At 40.9% G+C, this 20,109-nt stretch overlaps 2 protein-coding genes across 2 annotated transcripts; both read right to left on the bottom strand.

The window, feature by feature from the left end:
* Positions 1–193: 193 nt before the first annotated feature.
* LOC139466590 (C3 and PZP-like alpha-2-macroglobulin domain-containing protein 8) lies at positions 194–2,859 on the bottom strand. Its single transcript, XM_071248183.1, has 3 exons — positions 2,787–2,859; positions 709–1,152; positions 194–441 (listed from the first exon to the last, which is right to left on the bottom strand). The coding sequence occupies exons 1-3, from the start codon at positions 2,857–2,859 to the stop codon at positions 194–196; spliced, it is 765 nt and encodes a 254-aa protein (XP_071104284.1).
* A 15,146-nt stretch (positions 2,860–18,005) lies between these two features.
* Positions 18,006–19,147, bottom strand: LOC139466585 (uncharacterized; the record flags this gene model as incomplete). The annotated part of the gene is made up of 2 exons (XM_071248178.1): positions 18,006–18,253; positions 18,697–19,147. Coding segments are annotated over 2 exons (699 nt in total), but the record flags the coding sequence as incomplete, so codon positions are not given.
* Positions 19,148–20,109: the final 962 nt, after the last annotated feature.

The following is a 20,109-nucleotide window of genomic DNA, read 5'->3' as shown; positions in this document are numbered from 1 at the left end:
TGATTTCAATCGTCAACTCAAGAGAATAACATGTCACGATTTTCTGCCGAAACCGATTCCATTTGTAATGACGCCAGATGATTGCTATCTTATGTTCACTGCTGAACAACGTTTATTGTATTATGCACTAGGTGGGGTGTAGGTGTTTGTGGCAACACAGTACGAATCTGGAAACAGCATTTGAAAGAAATAATCACAGTGAAACAATCCAAGTCTCCCATCCTGTAGCAGAGGTAAGAGCTGTCGTTGGTGGAATATCGTCAAACATGTTGCAGGTGTTTGTGGACGAGTCATGACTAAATCCTTGACACCAGATGGAGGAGAAACAGTTTACTGAACAATCTGCTCTTGACAGAACTGTCTTGGAATCTCTGGTTGTGCCACCGTCATACTTTGCGTTGTCCTGGAGAAACTTAAACTGCAGACTGGACTCACAGAGATCTATAACAAAATGAGTAAACGTTATTGTCACTGAACATAATGCCATTACATTGTCACCTATATTACCGTTCAAAGGGGAATATGTTTGTAAGAAAAATATCAACAATAGTCATTTCTAATATACAGTAAAACTATGAATTCTTTTAACGCTATTTTCACAAAAGAGTCCCTACGAACTAACATCTATATTCTGCCTTTCACACACTATGGAGAGCTCAATACAGTTCCAATGCTTTCCCATGACTGCCTCAGGTTCACTTATCTTACCAAATATCCATTCCCCAGATGATCCAAATCCGGTAGCAGCAGCAAAGTAGTTAATAGCATGTGGATTCGGATCTGTGTAAGACAGGATCTCGTCTTGACCCACTGTGCCTCCGCGTCCTGCCTTAACTGTACCATCGCCCCAGCTCGTCCAGAATTGTTTGTACTGAGAACAGGATACCACAGCTCCACTGTATTCCACGAGTGAACCACACTGGGCACACCGTCTCAACACGGATTTGCTGTTGCTCCAGCCACCTAGGACGACTTCGTACATCTGTGTGTCTGAATTCTGGTACAGCGTCTGCAGAGCTACATGCGCATCACCGCAGGCTTTAACCTTGAACTTGAGGGAGGTGTGGCTTCTTTGTTTAACACCATGATCAAACAGCGAGTGGTAGGTATGTGTTGACGATGTTGAAAATATTACTTTTTGGGACTGGGAATCTGAAATAGAAAGAAGATGAGTCCGTTAACACGACATTTGAGCAACGTGTGTGTTCTGTTTATATAAGGTCACACGCTTAACGGCATGTGTAAAGTCTGAGAATTTACGAAATATAATATGAATATCTACTGGACATGTAAGACGTCTATATATATAGTTACTGTTTTTATAACCTATTATAAACAGGTCTGAGACAACAGTTCTGTTGACAAAGCATGATATTGTTTCCATTTTGGGAAGTCGAACTTCTGTTAAGGTTGAAAATATATACATGTGAATAAAGCGACAAAACCATTTTCATAATCAGAAGAAATATACCTCAAAGTCAGAGTCCCTTATGATTCCCACTATCATTAGCATATGTTTAAGGATCATTATCATTAAGTGATGATACCAGGTGTTCAAGAAAAGGTGGGCGTATTAAGCCCCACTGGTGGTACCCATCACAAACACATGCATAGGCAAAACAATAAAAAAAACAGGATTATATTCAATTGCGCAAGTTTAAAATAGTTAATGGCCTCAGATATTATTTTCCTCACCCATACGTCAAATTTGGAAATGTCCTCAACATGTTTAAAACGGTTTTTGAAATATTTACAACTTTGCAGCAAGAGTTGCATCAAGGTTTTTGAAATAGTCGTAGAAAAAGCTCGCTTGTATTAAAGTTATACCCAAAGGGCAAAGATGAGGAATATGGCTCGACATAAAGGGAAAGTTGGATATGTTGCAATCATCTCTCTTGTCTCGCTTGTTCCTAGTGTTGGTGGGTAAATCAGTGGAAGGGAATTGGCTATTTCGCCATTATTGAACGAGATTAAATCATTGATGTACCTGACACTTAAGTTAAACTTCTTGGACAAATTCCAGGAAATCTAAGCTAAAATGCTGATAGACCAAGGGACACAGATCGTGGCAGTTCAGCACGAGCATTATGCTGCCATACCTGCTGTGACATGTACGCATGAAAAGGTCTTCAGCATCCCATGCTTGCCATAAAAGGCGACTATGCTTGTCGTAAGAGGCGACTAACGGGATCGGGTGGTCGGGCTCGCTGACTTGGTTGAGGCATGTCATCGTATCCCAATTGCGTGGATTGATGCTCATGATATTAATCACTGGATTGTCTGGTCCAGACTCGATTATTTTCAGACCGCCGTCATATAGCGGCGTTAAACAACAAACCAACCAACCAAGCATTTACAGATTTTTTTAACTAAATAGATATCTAAATTTGAATTACGTCTTCAGCGTACGTCTGCAGAGATTTTGCTTCTAACAAGAAAAGAGAAACTGTTGACAAATATTGTCTTGCACAGTTGGGTGATAGGGCAGTTTTAATGTCTCGGCCTACACAATTCTTATGTGGCTACTGAGGTTATGATGAAACGCGAGACTTACTTCACCAGGATAAACATCGTTTACACACGTTCGCTTCCAGTGGTATCCTATATGTGTTTAGAATTTAACTATTCGTGTTCAACTGTTCGTGCAAAAATACCCTTCGAATGTTATGTCCCCTGAACATTACGACTTATTTTGGGGAAGAAGTTCAACGCCGTTGCCGTTAAATCAACGCAAAATACATGAATCAGGACAACACATCTCCCTTGACATTTGCGACACTTCTTACCTGTTAAATGAACTATCCAAACCACCAAAATTACTAGCAGTAGCGTATCCATATCAGCAATGTAGAGCCGCATACAGCCGTGTGCTGACAACCTGGCAGCCAGTCTCCTCACGCTGTTCGATATGATGAATATTTAGTGTGGTGCGTTAACTGGTTGGTTCAGGAGAGGCTTCAAGTATATATACAGTGATTAACTGCTTAACTTGGGTAGATTGAAAGTGATGATCTACTTGGTGTATTTACTATGCTTTCTGGGGTGAAATTTCAAAACGAATAAGGTGTGTTTGAGGTTTCGTTCAAGCTTACTCGATAATTGCTTATCCGAATAAATACTTTGTCAGGGTTACAACATTCAACGCCTCAGTAAAGCTTAAAAATGTTTTAGGATTGACACGTGGCTAACATTTCAAAAATTTGTGACGATGCAAATCCTTATTTCGTTTTGTATCATATTTTTCAGATGACCAGTTGACTTGCATTTGCGTGTATTTGTGACAAATGCCACCGACGGAGCATTACACGCTCATCTTTTTTATTTGATAGTGATTCATAAACACATGCGGAACATACAATCGACTCAGCTTTCAGTGGAGATTTTAATTGATTATGGAAATGGTTTATGGTTATACTTATATGAATACAGTGTTATTTCAAAATACAGTGATGGTTCATCTCCATACAGTGCTTATCTCAACGGGTTTCTACCCGTGAAGATTCCGGAGTAGAATAGGTCTTCAGCAACCCAAGCTTGCCATAAAAGGCGTTATGCTTGTCGTAAGAGGCGACTAACGGGATCGGGTGGTCAGGCTCGCTGATTTGATTGATGCATGTCACCGTATACCAAAAGCGTGGATCGATGCTCATGATGTCAATCACTCGATTGTCTGGTCCTGGCCCGATTATTTACAGACCGCAGTCATATAGCTGGAATATTGCTGAGTGTTAAACAACAAACAAACAAACAAACAAACAAACAAACAAAACTACCCTAGTGATGAAGATACCAGTAACCTAGCAGGATTCTAATCAGTACGTTTTAATGTCGTTAACGCCGTAAAACAGGTCCCAGGTGGTTTTTGTTAACTCAATACAACATATCATTGGCTTTATTAGTATTTATGAGTATTATACTTTGCTTTAACGTAAGATGTGTTGTATACATGGCGTCATAGGTATCATGTGTATTTGTTAAGATGCCGTGTGTTTATTTTATATTTCGGAGTAGCATCAGACCCTGGGATACCAAACATGATAGACGTCAACTGAGGCATTTACAGAAGTGACCCGTGAAGATCCGTGTAGAAATCGTAAACTCATGCTTGGCGTGAGAGGCAACTAACGGGATCAGATGGTCATGCTGGCTGACTTGGGGATCAGATGGGCATGCTGGCTGACTTGGGGATCAGATGGGCATGCTGGCTGACTTGGGGATCAGAAACTCATGCTGGCTGACTTGGGGATCGGATGGTCATGCTGGCTGACTTTGTTGATACACGCCATCGTATCCCATTTGCGTAGATCGATGATCATGACGTCAAACTCTTGGTTGTCTTGTTTGGTTTACGAGAAGATACACATTTAACAATTTACTGACAGAATGAAAATAGTAACCAAAGAAGTATAAGGCTGAAAGTTCAATATTTATGATCACACCAAATACATAATTTAATAAAAATGTTCAAGGCTTTAATACAGCTTGAAGACCCAGGTTAGAATTGGTTTTCAACAAACTAACTTGTACGTACAACTTGTAAGTAGGAGTAATTGGATTAGGCTCGTTGACCTTATTGAAGCATGTCATTGTATCCCAAATTCGAACATCGATGCCCGTGATGTCAATCAATGGATTGTCTGGTCCAGAATCGATTAGTTACAGACTGTTCTCACATAGCCGGACTGTCTTAAACAACAAACATACACACACAAAGCAGCTTATTCCTGCACTTCAATGCAACAGTTTTTGCTTGGCGTTTCAAATGAATTTGTTTTCAACAAAGATTGTCTTTTTCAACACACAACATTGTGTATTGCGCCGTGGGAATGTCTCACTTCGAGATTTTCGAACCAACCCTTCGGTTTGGGTTGTCCAAGGCAGGCAGCAGGAAAGGCTTCATAAATAATCTACACAGTCGTTTGTCTTGGTCTGACAAGTTACAATGAATAAGTCATGTATCAACATAAACCATGTGAAGCATAAACCATCCGCCCAGTGTTCCTAACTGAAGCAGACAAATTATCACAACGAATTCTCAGTTATTCGCTTTGACTGTAATAGATTTTTCAATATTGTATTGATTTAAAAAACTCCTCACAGCAAATGTCACGACTGTTGCTAAACTACGGGCAACAGAAAGCATACACCTACATTTTATGCTGGCTAAAATGTTTTAAACATGGTTATTCCATAGGAATATAATTAATACGGATGTCACATTTGTGTTTTGGACCTTAAGTGTGCAGTGTTTCAGCAATTACATTATTTTGTAAAATCCACTTTTCAAGTGCATACTTTCTTTTGCCTGGCAGTTTATCAGGGGTTAAATGAGTGATGTAGTGTACGTAGAGGTGTGCAGTAGTCAAGCTTCGTTATGGCGGCCTGTACACTAGTAGTAAAGGTACGCGGGTTCCGAGTGAAGTGATACTACCAACATGATAAGGAAGTTACGTTAAGTGAGTGAGTGAGTGAGTGAGTTGGGTTTAACGCCGCTTTTAAAATTATTGCAGTAATATAACGACGTGTCAGCTGTAGGAGGAAAGTTTAGACACACTTGAAATCAGATATTTGAGATGTTTTTATGGTGTCATTATACAACTATGAAACATGCATATAAGAACATATTCCAGTGATAAAAACACTTATTCTCTGTGTTTGTAATGTAATAAGGAAGGAGTGGACCATTTGTCGTTGGTGGGGTCGTCTCAAAAACAATAAATTATTTTCGAAAATCCTTGAAAAATGCAAGTATGCTCCATACTGTTAGGGAAAAATATAAGTGTCTGCGACAATAACTACATTGTTGCTTAGGTGTCATATAAAATAGTATTAAGTCTCATAGTTTTTGTTACAACCTGTTTGGCTGTGGCTGAAAAATATCTAGTTTTCGTACAAGATCCCAGCCAAACAAATAGTCGGTCTCTGTTTGTGTATATATATAAAAGGCCATTATAATAATTAATCGACATCTAATACTGGAAGGCTGCGGGGTGAATTGTTTCTTTGAATAAATTATCCTAACTACACTATGTCTATTTTGCAAAAGGATGTGTTTCCACAGCCTTATCGTCGAGGGAAGGAAACATTAAACGCCAACGTCAATGAATATAAATGTCCTACTTTACCCTACTCCAAGGGTTATTTGGTTCTGTAAAAAATAAATAAGTGCTTGCGGAATTGCGATGATTATTGTTGGTAGTCGAGCCAACTGAACGTAAGACTATATATTTTTTAGAGAATTGGTGAAATGAACATTTCAAAGACGTTTTGTCTATTATTTCCAGATCTGTCACCTAAGATGGTTGTATATAGAGCGGTACACAGCACGATTGTGGGTAGATTCAGCTGTTGGACGTTTAGGCGATGGGGTAGCCTAGAGTTTAAAATGTATGTTTGTCACACCGAAGCCTGGGTCCGATTCCTCACATATGTACAATGTGCGAATCACATCCTGGTATTGCTGGAATATTGTTCAAAGAGATGTAAAACAGTACTCACTCGTTATTGCAAGGACAATACTAACTGTAGCTTAACACTGTAGCATCCGTTACACGAAGTTTAAATGGATACAGTTCTGACAGACCATGTAACATGGTTAAGGGACACAACTCTGCACAGCCACCTTATACAAATTGGAACCTTGTGTGGATTATTTTTCATATGTGCATGTACGGTGATGTATACAAAATATACAGCAAAACACATAAACGTTTAACTTTCCATACTTCTAACGGCCCATTGTGTATTCCGAGTGACTGAGTATGCTGTTAGCAATTTTTCAAGCAAAATCAAAGTTGGGGACTCCAGTAATCAGCTTCACACATTGTACCCATCTGGGAAATCAAAATCGGGTCTTCTGCATGATGAGAAGACGCTTTTACCACCCATCAGCCAGTGGATTAGAAATTGTCATATGCTTGTTAGAGGCGATTAAATGGAAACGATAGTCAGACTCCATGACTTCCTTACCTCCTTACCTCATGCCACCTTACCTCAATGGTGTGGGATGTGGCTCATAATATACTGAACCAAATTAAAAACTTCACAATCCAAAATTTAAATATTTTGACCAGTTATCATTGTGCGCCCTTATTGTGTATCTAAACAGTAATGGACACGTATTGTCTTTAGATAACACCCGTTTTTGTGCCGTCACGTGGCCATAATACCGCACGTGTTTTCAGCCATACTTGTCAGCAGTGATTAACAAAAAAAGAAACACACAAGAAAACGTCAATTGTCATGCAATGCCAGTGATAAGCTTATTGCTGAAATGTTCAAATATGCATACGATGTGTTCCCTATATTACCTGTCTGTTTAACGACATGTTTGATTCCGCATATTTTCCGATTTCCTGGTCGACTGGCCAAATTGTACCATTACACAAGAAAGGGGATACTAATACACCCGATAACTACCGAGGGATTACAGTATTAAGTATTTTTAGCAAGTTATATATTTCTGTTCTAAATAGAAGGTTGCAGTCTTGGCGTGATGCCTATGATAAAGTTGTGGAGTCGCAAGCAGGATTTCATTGTGGCTATTCCACAATTGATAATATGTTTTTTTTTACAGTCAGTTATACAGCGTTATCTGGGGAAGAAGCGAGGTAAACAATATGCTTTATTTGTAGACTTCTCCAAAGCTTTCCACTCTATAAACAGATCAAAACTATGGATAGTTTTGAATAACAGTGGTGTGTCACCTAAAATGTTTAAATGTATACAATCCATATATACGACTGTACGTTCCAGTGTAAAGTTTAACAATAGCTTCTCAGATGTCTTCGATTGTGACTTCGGTGTCCATCAAAGCTGTGTACTGAGCCTGTTTTTGTTTTCATTGTTTATCAGTGATCTAGCTGTTGAAATTGAGGCTAACTGTGAACCCGGAATTATGCTCCATCCAGACATAATTCAACTTTTCCTGCTACTCTTTGCTGATGATGTAATTCATATATCAGATACTGTACATGGCCTCCAAAAACGCTTCGATGTACTCGAACACTATTGCCAGAATTATTTCCTAAAGGTAAATCTTGATAAATCGAAAATAGTAGTTTTTAAGAATGGTGGAGTACTTTCTAGATCTGAGAAATGGTATTTTAGTTGGAATGTTTATCATCGTACAAATATTTGGGAGTTGTAATTTCAAAGAATTTATCATGGTCGAAAGATACTTACAATGCTCCATTACAGGCTAAACGGGTATTGTTCTCGGTTCTAAAATCCCTTTCATCACTTAAACACATTCCACTGAAACTATTTTTTAAAATATTCGACACTAAAATTGCTCCAATTATGTTATATGGGGCTGAAATGTGGAGTTTTGAAAACTGTAAAGAAATAGAAAGTATCAATGTACTTGCTTGTAAACGTCTGCTAGGTGTTAAAACGTCGACTCCCACTCATGTTGTGTGAGGAGAATGTGGAAGATACCCACAGAATATTTCTGCGTATAAACGCTGTATAAGATATTGGTGTAAACTTATGTCCCTCCCAAATTCACGATATCCTAAGAAAAGTTATGATATGTTATTTCAGCTAGCCACACATGGTAAAACTAATTGGGCTACAAAAGTCAAAACTCTTTTATACAGCCTTGGATTTGGATATATATGGGAGAACCAATATGTTATTTGCCCCGAATCATTTATTTCCGAATGTGAAGATCGGTTAAAATTTGCTAACCAACAGGATTGGCATTGGTCTTTAGCAAATAGTTCTAAAATGTTCCATTATACACTTTTCAAAAATGCATTTAGTCCAGAGTTATATTTGTCTGTTATCACTATAAACAAATTTCGTGTTGCACTAGCCCAGTTTCGCTGTAGCTCCCACACTCTCCACATTGAGACTGGTAGAGATACGTTAATACTCCACGAGAGCAGAGATTGTGCAATAGTTGCAATCAAGTCGTCTTCAGTCTTCAGTAATGAATCCCGGTTTAATCTTCGATTTGCTGATGGTAGGGTGAGGGTGTGGAGGCGCCGTCATGAACGTTACGCCCAGTGTTGTGTACAGGAAGTTGACAGATTTCGAGGCGGAAGTGTCATGGTTTGGGGTGCTTTCTGTGACAATGCACGTTCCAGGCTTCTTGTCATCCGTGGCAACCGCGACCAGGTACACGCACCAGAACTTCTGCCTTTAATGGCAGCACATGGACCCGGTTTGATCTTCCAACACGACAATGCCAGACCCCACACAGCAATTTTGACAAGGAATTTCCTTCAGAATGCGGTAGTCAAGGTCATGGACTGGCCGTCAAGGTCTCCCGACCTCAATCCCATCGAACACGTCTGGGATGCTCTCCGCAGAAGTCTGCGCCCTCTCCAGAACCAACCACAGAATTTGCAAGATCTTGGCACCATTTTGCAGCAACAATGGCGTCGTCTTCCCAATAATGTGTTCACAAGCATCACAAGATCCATGCGGAGGCGTTGTGTGGAAGTTGTCAAGGCACATTGTGGCCATGCACGCTACTGAACTTGTGTGCTATCAGATTCTCGTGCTTGGGACTTGTGATTCAAACTGTTGATGTTATTACCGAATACCGTAGGTGCTTGGAGCAAATTATGGTTACCACCTTTAATTAAAATCCTTCTTTGGACATTAATGATTAAAACTACCTTCTCTGATACATTTGTCCGTTGTATATCATATATGGGATTACTTTTTAAAATGTGAAGTTTTTAATTTGACTCAGTATATAAATCACAGTTTCAACTGGTACAGTCTCGATTACTTCCTGGTCGTAAATATGATAGAGCTGGATTATTTTGGAATACGTCAAAACAAAAATGTCTAATGATCAAATTGCATATGACACAAACATTCAACTCACATTGTCAGCAATATATCTGGATTTACACGTATTGATGATTCTACCAGTCAGGGTCTTTTTTATATTTTAAGCTGGAGTGAATGAGTTGGACTGAAGTCTGCTTTGTACAGTATGCCAGAATGACACAGGGTTTAAACTCTTACCACTTAAAATAGACCCATGAGCACGCGTCACGTGGTCAGGTGATAACAAACCAAAGATCACAAGCATGCCAATCTGTGAATCGGAACCACGAGGCGCCGCGAAGATCCAGGTTAGAATAGGCCTTCAAAAAACAATGCTTGACCTTAGAGGCGACTAATGGGATTGGCTGTCCAGGTTCGTTGACTTGGTTGGTCCCCATTTCTTTTTTACTTGAAATTTGAGGTGATCATTGTTGATTTGACAGTCTTCATCCCAGCTGTGGTAGGAAACAAGCATGTCACAGTTCACCCTTTCTCACCGAATGCACTGCTCTCATTACCCTTTACGAAGGAACAGCTCATTTGTCCTATTCCCGATACGAAAGATCTTTTTGTTCTTTCAAGTTTGATGACGCAGGTCCTGATTATGTACATCGATTTTGCTCGCTATAATGCCATTTGTATGTAACTATTGATTGTATTGTACCTTTTTAGGGTCGCTGCTAGCTCAGGTCACACTGAGTTTTATGTTCTGTGGTAGACACGTGGTGGACATTTCCCAATTCGATGCATCAGTGACAAAAATGATGTCCGATGCTACATGGGCAGGACAGGACACGTTCACCTTCTCGCGAATACCTTGTATCATCACTATTTGATGGTGAATCATAAACACATATTGATTATGTAGTCAAAATCATATAACCGACTCTGCTTTCAGCAGAGATTTCTTATGAATATGGAAAAGGTTTTGTCGCTTTAATTGTATGTATTCATGTTATATTGTTATTCTGCCATCTTCCTGTATATTTAATTATTTGGAAGAAAGTTGCAACTTTATTCTTATACCAAAATGGATGCTTTTAGAGAATACTTTGAGTTGAGTTGATGAGTCGACCCCGGAACTGACTGTCTGCAGGGCACTGCAAGGCATTAATTGTCCCGGGAACACACTGTCTGCAAGCATTGTATCCAAGGATTAGTAGTCCTGGGAGCTCACTATCCACAACGCCTTTTGCGCTCAGTGGAATCTGTTTCGACAGATAATGGATACTGATTATTCTCTGGCGTTGACGTTTCATATCAAATTTCCAATAGTCAATTTTTCCTTTATGTCCAGCGATGTTCCAATATTCCAATTTGGGAAAACCATTGTCTAAATGAATATTTAATTCATATGGCCTTCATTAGACCCTGTAGCCTTGACAACCCTACAACCACCAACACTATGTGCTAACCTGGAACATAGTAGTTCTTTTATATATTTCTAGTGAGTTAGTGAGTATGGTTTTACGCCGCTTTCAGCAATATTCCAGCAATACCAGTGCGGGGGGCACCAGAAATGGGCTTCACACATTGTACCCATGTCGGGAATTGAACCCGGGTGTTCGGCGTGACGAGCGAACGTTTTAACCACTAGGCTACCCGACCGCCCCTTATATATTTCTAATTGTACATAGCAAACATGTATATACCACAAAATCCTGAATTTGATGTTATCACTTCCTACCGAGAACCGTACGCAGAACCCTTTCATATAGGAATATGTAAATTATCACATTAACCAACGTTACACCTTCTCTAGCGCATGCAGCCAACCTGTTGTTATAATTCGTCGCGTGATAGGGTGCAAAATTTGGCAAATACACGTGTCAAATCATTCTCGAAATTACATATACTTCAGGTTATAACAAGGATTTATATGACTGGTACAGTTTGGTTTGTTTCTTGTTTAACGCCGCACTCAGCAATATTCTAGCTATATCAGGCGATCTGTAAATAATCGATACTGGACAAGACAATTCAGTGATTGACATAATGAGCATAAATCCACGCAATTGGGATCGATGACATGCATCAACCAAGTGAGCAAGCCTGACCACCCGAACCCGTTAGTCACCTCTTACGGCAAGAATGGGTTGCTGAAAACCTATTCTACCCCAGATCTTCACGGGATGGATTTATATGATCAATAATGACATAGAAATACTGAATAGCCTATTCTTTGATGCCTTACTTGTAAGGGAATCTATTTCTTGAAACAATACCGCAGTGAATCAGACATGTGCCGTTGGCACCAACTGTGTCCATGAACAATTGACTGAAAAACGCGTTCACGAACAACTCCATTTCCATTCACAATACGATAGATAAGTACAAACATACACACACAGTGTCTTGTAAAGGTTTACGGGAATATATTGTTCTATGGCTATCCAAACATGACTCCCAGCTGTTGATATAAGAGCATCCTGTCCTTTCACAGAGGGATTGCCATGTATGCCTTGACTACTTCCTGTTCTTATCGGGGAACTCTGATTGTTTGACAGGAAGAGCCTCAAGTGGCACTTGAAGTGGAACCGGTAGCAGTGAGCTATTATGTTTCTGTGTCTGATGTTCCATTTCCAAATGGTGTGCTGGTTTTCGATGGGAGTTAATCAGCAGTGTGCCAGAGTCACAAGAGACTAATTACAATATTATTTACAAGAACAATAAACAATGAACAATATCTTAAAATATAGATGAGGATGCCACAGAGACGGTACAGCCGAGGCTTCATAAATAATCTACACCATCGTGACCTGTGTTCTAATTATAATAACCCTCCTGTACAGCAACTTTCCATGAGAGTTTGTCTTGGTCTGACAAGTTACAATGAATAAGTCAAGTATCAACATAAACCGCGTGAACCATAAAGCATTAACCCGGAGTTCCTAAGTGCAGCATACAAAAGGATTACAACTAATTCTCAATTATTCGCTTTGAGATTTAATGGATTTTATCAATCTTGTATTGATAAAAAAAAACAGGGATTGACACGATTGTTCTGGGTGTGTATACATAAAGGCCATTATAAAAATCAATCTACATCTAACGCTGGAAAGCTGGAGGAGATAATTGTTTTCTTTTAATCAATTATTTGAACTGGGAGAACTATCTTTTGTGACAGGATGTGTTTCCACATCCTTTATCGTCGTAATGTAATGTATGAGTTATGCCTGAACTGATATTTGGTACGAGTTACTGAGTTAAGAACTTACAGGTTGACGGATGACAAAGTAGACACATTTTATGGATAACAAGTTCGTTATTTACTGTAAAGGCGACGCTTCGGTATAGATCCGTATACCGTTGTCACGCAAAGAAGATGTTATTCATAAATTGTGTCTACTTTCACATGAAGCTAATTCCTAAACATAACAATGAAACTATATGCTTTTTAAGAAAATGTTCATGATGCGGACAAACAACTATATTTAAGTAACGCTGTATCATTTACAGTTAGTCTCACCCACAACACAACCATAAAAGTATGGGGGGGGCACGGGTGGCCCAGTCGTCTAAGGCGCCGCGATTCGCTGTGCAGAGTTGCGTCCCTTGGGCACGCCAGAAACCTATGATTGTGGGTTCGAATCCCGGTTCGTCCCGATTATGCTTCTAGGTTTGTGAGCACCATACCCGTGCTCGTGGGTTTCACCAAAGTTGTAAACGTCTAAGACCTGCATCACTTCGGGCTATCCTCCCACATTAAGCTGACACGCCGTGATGTAACTGGAATACTGTTAAAAGCGGCGTTAAATCCAACTCACTTACACATAAAAGTATGATAAAGTTAAGTCACTCAAGCAAATAAGTTTTTGTTTGCATTGGACGCATAGGGCACCCATCCTATTTTCTTGACATATTGAGGGTTAACGTATGACTTCAATGGATTACTTGTACCTGAAAATATACAGATAAATGTTCTATTTATGGTCCCACCATGTTTAGTACCAATGATAAGGCAAAAATGAATTTTTCATATTTCAGTGGTGGCCATTTTGAATTTATCAATTGTGTGTAGGTATCATTTCCGACAGATGTGTGACGTGGGGAATCCGGGTTAGAATTCTATATCTCCCAATAAATATAGGATTGTCAAATGAGTCAACCAAATGGATTGGTGTTCATGTTCGGTGACATGGTTGATTACGTGTCATCCACAACCAGATCAAGTTAGTCGCTTCTTACTGCAAGCATTAGACTGCCCAGAACCTATTCTGTCACGTCGTTGTGAAATTTTCCCTTTACATGGCACGGATGGCCCAGTCGTCTAAGGCGCCGCCATTGAGTTGTGCCCTTGGGCACACCAGAAATCTATGATTGTGGGTTCGAATCTTGGTTTGCCCCGATTATGTTTCTTGGTTTGTCAGCACCATACCCGTGCTCGTGGGTTTCACCGAAGTGGTTTCACCTGCATCACTTCGGGCTTTCCTCCCACATTAAGGTGACACGCCGTGATATGACTGGAATACTGTTAAAAGCGGCGTTAAACCCAACTCACTCACTCACTTACTGAAGATATCATGAAAACCCTTTAAATATTAACAAGTGCAGTCTTGTGATGTGACAGGGAAGCGGTAACATGTAGACTTCTTGAATCTGATCATCGCGACGAGGTGTTCTGAGGGCAGGCCGATAATAGTGGTTTGCGAGGGTTTGCATGCGAAACTGGAATTCGTTGCGGTAAAAAGGCTTTTGCAACCGTTTCACTTTAATCAGCAGGATTCATTGATTTCATCTTTGAGTATGTTACATGTCACTTCCAACATCTTCATCACTGTAGATTATTATCGATTCTTACTTTCCCGGTGGTTGAATTGCACTTGTGGTGTGTCCTTAACTTGAATTCTTTTGTCTCTGAATAACATTCACACCTTGTAGTATATTATTGGTGTTGGTATTATTTATTCCACATGCGAAGAACGCATAATTCACTACAACACAAGCCTTGTCTAATTTTCCTCAGTTCGCATCAACAGCAGAATGGGGTCGTTTCTTTCACATTTCACAGCAATAAAAACAGCGCAACTGTGAGATACATAATATTTCACTGGACCACTAATGTGTCCTCGGAGGACATAAACGTGTAACAATAAAAACAAGTTTCCCCAGCCATGATGGCATAAAGCAGGGTAAAACTCTACTCACTCACCCCTTCACCCACTCACCTACTCACCCACTCACCCACTCACCAACTCACCCACTCACCCACTCACCTACTCACCTACTCACCCACTCACCTACTCACCCACTCACCAACTCACCCACTCACCCACTCACCCACTCACCTACTCACCCACTCACCTACTCACCTACTCACCCACTCACCTACTCACCCACTCACCCACTCACCCACTCACCTACTCACCTACTCACCCACTCACCTACTCACCTACTCACCCACTCACCAACTCACCCACTCACCTACTCACCCACTCACCTACTCACCCACTCACCAACTCACCCACTCACCCACTCACCCACTCACCCCTTCACCCACTCACCTACTCACCCACTCACCAACTCACCCACTCACCCACTCACCTACTCACCCACTCACCTACTCACCCACTCACCAACTCACCCACTCACCCACTCACCTACTCACCTACTCACCCACTCACCAACTCACCCACTCACCCACTCACCTACTCACCCACTCACGCACTCACCAACTCACCCACTCACCCACTCACCTACTCACCCACTCACCTACTCACCCACTCACCCACTCACCTACTCACCCACTCACCTACTCACCCACTCACCAACTCACCTACTCACCCACTCACCTACTCACCCACTCACCTACTCACCCACTCACCTACTCACCCACTCACCAACTCACCCACTCACCAACTCACCCACTCACCTACTCACCCACTCACCTACTCACCTACTCACCCACTCACCTACTCACCCACTCACCAACTCACCCACTCACCCACTCACCTACTCACCTACTCACCCACTCACCAACTCACCCACTCACCCACTCACCTACTCACCCACTCACGCACTCACCAACTCACCCACTCACCCACTCACCTACTCACCCACTCACCTACTCACCCACTCACCCACTCACCTACTCACCCACTCACCTACTCACCCACTCACCAACTCACCTACTCACCCACTCACCTACTCACCCACTCACCTACTCACCCACTCACCTACTCACCCACTCACCAACTCACCCACTCACCTACTCACCCACTCACCAACTCACCCACTCACCTACTCACCCACTCACCTACTCACCCACTCACCCACTCACCTACTCACCCACTCACCTACTCACCCACTCACCAACTCACCTACTCACCCACTCACCTACTCACCAACTCACCTACTCACCCACTCACCTACTCACCCACTCACCAACTCACCCACTCACCTACTCACCCACTCACCAACTCACCCACTCACCTACTCACCCACTCACCTACTCACCCACTCACCCACTCACCTACTCACCCACTCACCTACTCACCCACTCACCTACTCACCCACTCACCAACTCACCCACTCACCCACTCACCTACTCACCCACTCACCAACTCACCCACTCACCCACTCACCTACTCACCCACTCACGCACTCTCGCACTCACTCACCACTTTAATACTCTAATAATGCTCTGCTACAACTGCCAGTCAATTATAGCTGAAATTTAGCGTAAATGTTTCTTCTTATACATTTGTTGGCGTTATTGGGATTTCATTGCAATTCTTTTTTAGATCTTAAGAAAATTGAATTTCGCATACTAGTTGAAACTTCATATTCATGATCGGAATTCAACGTCGAGTCGTGGACAATGTTGTATCTGTATGTGTTTCTCCCCAGTTACAAAATCAATTGAACGAAATTTGGTAAAACTCAAAACTGATATCTGTCTCTATCATAAGCTCATAACCAAGTATGGATACAATACATTCTTGTTTCATGTCACATGTCATGAGGTCAAGGAACAAGGTTATAAGATAAAAGACAAAAAGGTGAGTCTATCCTGCCCACAGAGAGCAACCGTAAAAGACACATGCAAAGGCAAGTCAATTGTTCACCTGGAACTGGTAGTACAAGTCAAAATAACGAATTGCCTCTCAAATTATTTTGTTCACTGGTGAGACAAAATTTAAAAATGCCCTTAACATGTCCGCATTAACATTTTTAAGCTTTCCTTAGACGTTGAATGTTGAAACCCAAATAAAACAATTTTTGAACAAAGTGTGGGGAAAAGCTCAAGCTGTCTTGGTCTCTAGTATAAGCTCATAACAATTATCATAAATAGAACAGAATAAAATACATAAATAAAAGTACAGAGTGTGGATACCATACACTGTTGTATAGTGTCACATGTCATAAGGTCAAAGGACTACGTCATTAGTTAAAAGACGAAAAGGCGATCCTATCCTGCCCCACGGGAGCACCCGTAACACATACATGCAAAGGCAAGGCAATTGTCTACCTGTAAAAGGTGGTACAAGTCAAAATAGAGAATTGCAAAGGACATCACTTTGTTCACTGGTTCAAATTTGGAATTACCCATTACATGTCCATCATTTTCTGGAAGCTTTGCTGAGCTTTATTGAAACTACGTTTGAGAACAGTATGGTGAAAAGCCCATGATGATCCAAATCTTAAACGTGAAACCCGTCTCTGCCGGCGCCCTCAAACATCGAAACATTATCAGGACGAATCTAGGATTTAAACCCACCATCATTGGTTTCTTGAACGCAGCTTTGGACAACAATGCGAAATTGTAGCACCTTAGATTGCATGGCCAAAGTGTATTTGTAACGAGTGGGTATTAACGAATTCGTTCACTGTCCAATACAAAATCTTCATTTCCTAATACAAAAGCTCATTGTCTTCAATGTGTTGTTTTCTTCTGTTATTGGCTTAACTTGTATTCATGAAAATGCACTTCTTTCGGGATTGACTGAAAGGGTTACTCTATGATATAACATTGACCAATGTACATAGAATATTTATATCAAACGTCAATGCCAGAGAATAACCAGTCTCGATTTTCTGCCGAAACCAAATCCATTTGGCGTAAAGGGCAAACTATCGGTGAAGAAGTCATGACACCAGATGTTCGCTCTATTTTGTTCGCTGTTGAACAAAGTTTACTGTCTTGTACACTGGGTGGGGTGTAGGGGTATATGCGAACTGGGTACGAATCTGAAAACAACATTTGAAAGAAATAATCACAGTGAAACAATCCAAGTCTCCCATCCTGTAGCAGAAGTAAGAGCTGTCGGTGGAGGAATATCATGAAATATGTTGCAGGTGTTTGTGGACGAGTCATGACTAAATCCTTGACACCAGATGGAGGAGAAACAGTTTACTGAACAATCTGCTCTTAACAGAACTGTCTTGGAATCTCTGGTTGTGCCACCGTCATACTTTGAGTTGCTCTGGAGAAACTTAAACTGCAGACTGGACTCACAGATATCTATAACACAATCAGTTAACGTTATTGTCACTGAAACATAATGACATTTTTCACCAATATCACTGTTCTAAGAGGAATATGTTTGATATGAAAATATCAACAGTAGTCATTTCTAATGTACTGTAAAACCTCGAATTCTTTTAACGCTATTTTTACATGAATTACTTGACAGATAACAAAGTAGACACAATTTATGGATAACAACATTTTTAAAGGAGAAAGGAAAGGAGACGTTTGGTATAGATCCTTATGCCGTCTTGCATTTGCGGTATTAAAGAAGTTCTTATCCATACATTGTGTCTACTTTCCTATTTTCACATGGCTAAACCAGGCCCCATATGGTCCCTGTGAACTAACATCTGTATTCTGCTTTTCTCAAACAACGGAGAGCTCGATACAGTTCCAATGCTTTCCCAGGACTGCCTACGTTTCACTCTTCTTACCAAATATCCATTCCCCAGGAGATTCCCATCCGGTAGCAGCAAAGTAGTTAATAGCATGTGGATTCGGATCTCTGTACGACAGGATCTCGTCTTGACCCACTGTGCCACCGCGTCCTGCCTTAACTGTACCATCGCCCCAGCTCGTCCAGAATTGTTTGTACTGAGAACAGGATACCACAGCACCACTGTACTCCACGAGTGAATCACACTGGGCACACCGTCTCAACACGGATTTGCTGTTGCTCCAGCCACCTAGGACGACTTCGTACATCTGTGTGTCTGAATTCTGGTACAGCGTCTGCAGAGCTACATGCACATCACCGCAGGTTTTAACCTTGAACGTGAGGGAGGTGTGGCTTCTTTGTTTAACACCATGATCAAACAGCGAGTGGTAGGTATGTGTTGACGATGTTGAAAATATTACTTTTTGGGACTGGGAATCTGAAATATAAAGGAGACGATTCAGTTATCGATATTTGATCAACCTGTGATGCATACGTATCACATCCCCCCTCCCTCTATCGCAACACTACCTACCTACATACCTATCGACCTACCTCCCAATACGTATGACTTCAGGTAGTTCATGTTTTATAACGTGTTTATTGTGTTCATGATGAGTAGGTGTCCACGAATCACTAATTTCCTAATGATACTAGATGTTCGCGAAAAGATAAGCGTACCGGTAGCACCCATCAGAAACAGATGCAAAGGAAATCAATTGTTCACCTGTAAAAACACAGGAACATATGGTACAAGTCAAAATGGAGAATTGCATCGGATGTCATTTTGGTCACTGATAAAACAACTTTTGAGCAAGAGTCGCATGACGCTCTTTGGCATTTTCGTGTATTGTACCACCTCAAACGTTGTAAATGTAGACGTCAAAGGCTGGAGCTGCTGCAATACTGCTCGACCAAAAGAAAAAAGTGGCTTTTGGAAGGATGAAGTCAGCCCTCTCAATGCTGGTTTCTAGTTCAGATGCGTCAATCAATGGAAAAGGAAGTAGCTAATTCACCATTATTTAACGACATCCAATCATCGATATACCTGATGCTTAAGTTAAACTGGCCCAATTGAATCAAAAGGCTGGGAAAACTTTAATTCATTCTGAAAGCCCAAGTGACACGGTTCGTGGCCGTTCAGGACGAACTTTATATTGCAGTACCTACAACCACATGTACTCGAATTGTTGGTTTAGTTATATCAGTATTGACATGAATATATTTCAGGTAATAAATACAGTGGAAATGTCTTTAACTCATTCCAATGTACATTAGGCTGTCAATTCAAATGTAAAAAGTTTAATCATTTATCAAACTGACCTTCATTTTTTCGCCCGTCCTATTTTTCAGATTCAAGAAATTCCAAATTCCAGTGGCATGCTAGTTCAAAATAATATATTATATACTG

The sequence above is a fragment of the Haliotis cracherodii genome, unplaced genomic scaffold (assembly GCF_022045235.1).
Source record: "Haliotis cracherodii isolate W230 unplaced genomic scaffold, xgHalCrac1.p SCAF_19, whole genome shotgun sequence".
NCBI lineage: Eukaryota > Metazoa > Mollusca > Gastropoda > Lepetellida > Haliotidae > Haliotis > Haliotis cracherodii.
The sequence above is the reverse complement of the archived record's forward strand: the minus strand, read 5'-3'. Positions and strand labels throughout refer to the sequence as shown.

Coding starts and splice junctions, on each gene's coding strand:
- LOC139466590 (XM_071248183.1), bottom strand. CDS start 2,859: ATGCGGCTCTACATTGCTGATATGGATACGCTACTGCTAGTAATTTTG. Junction 1,153..2,786: donor TTGGATAGTTCATTTAACAG/GTAAGAAGTGTC, acceptor TTTCTATTTCAG/ATTCCCAGTCCCAAAAAGTA. Junction 442..708: donor ATCTGGGGAATGGATATTTG/GTAAGATAAGTG, acceptor ATTTTGTTATAG/ATCTCTGTGAGTCCAGTCTG.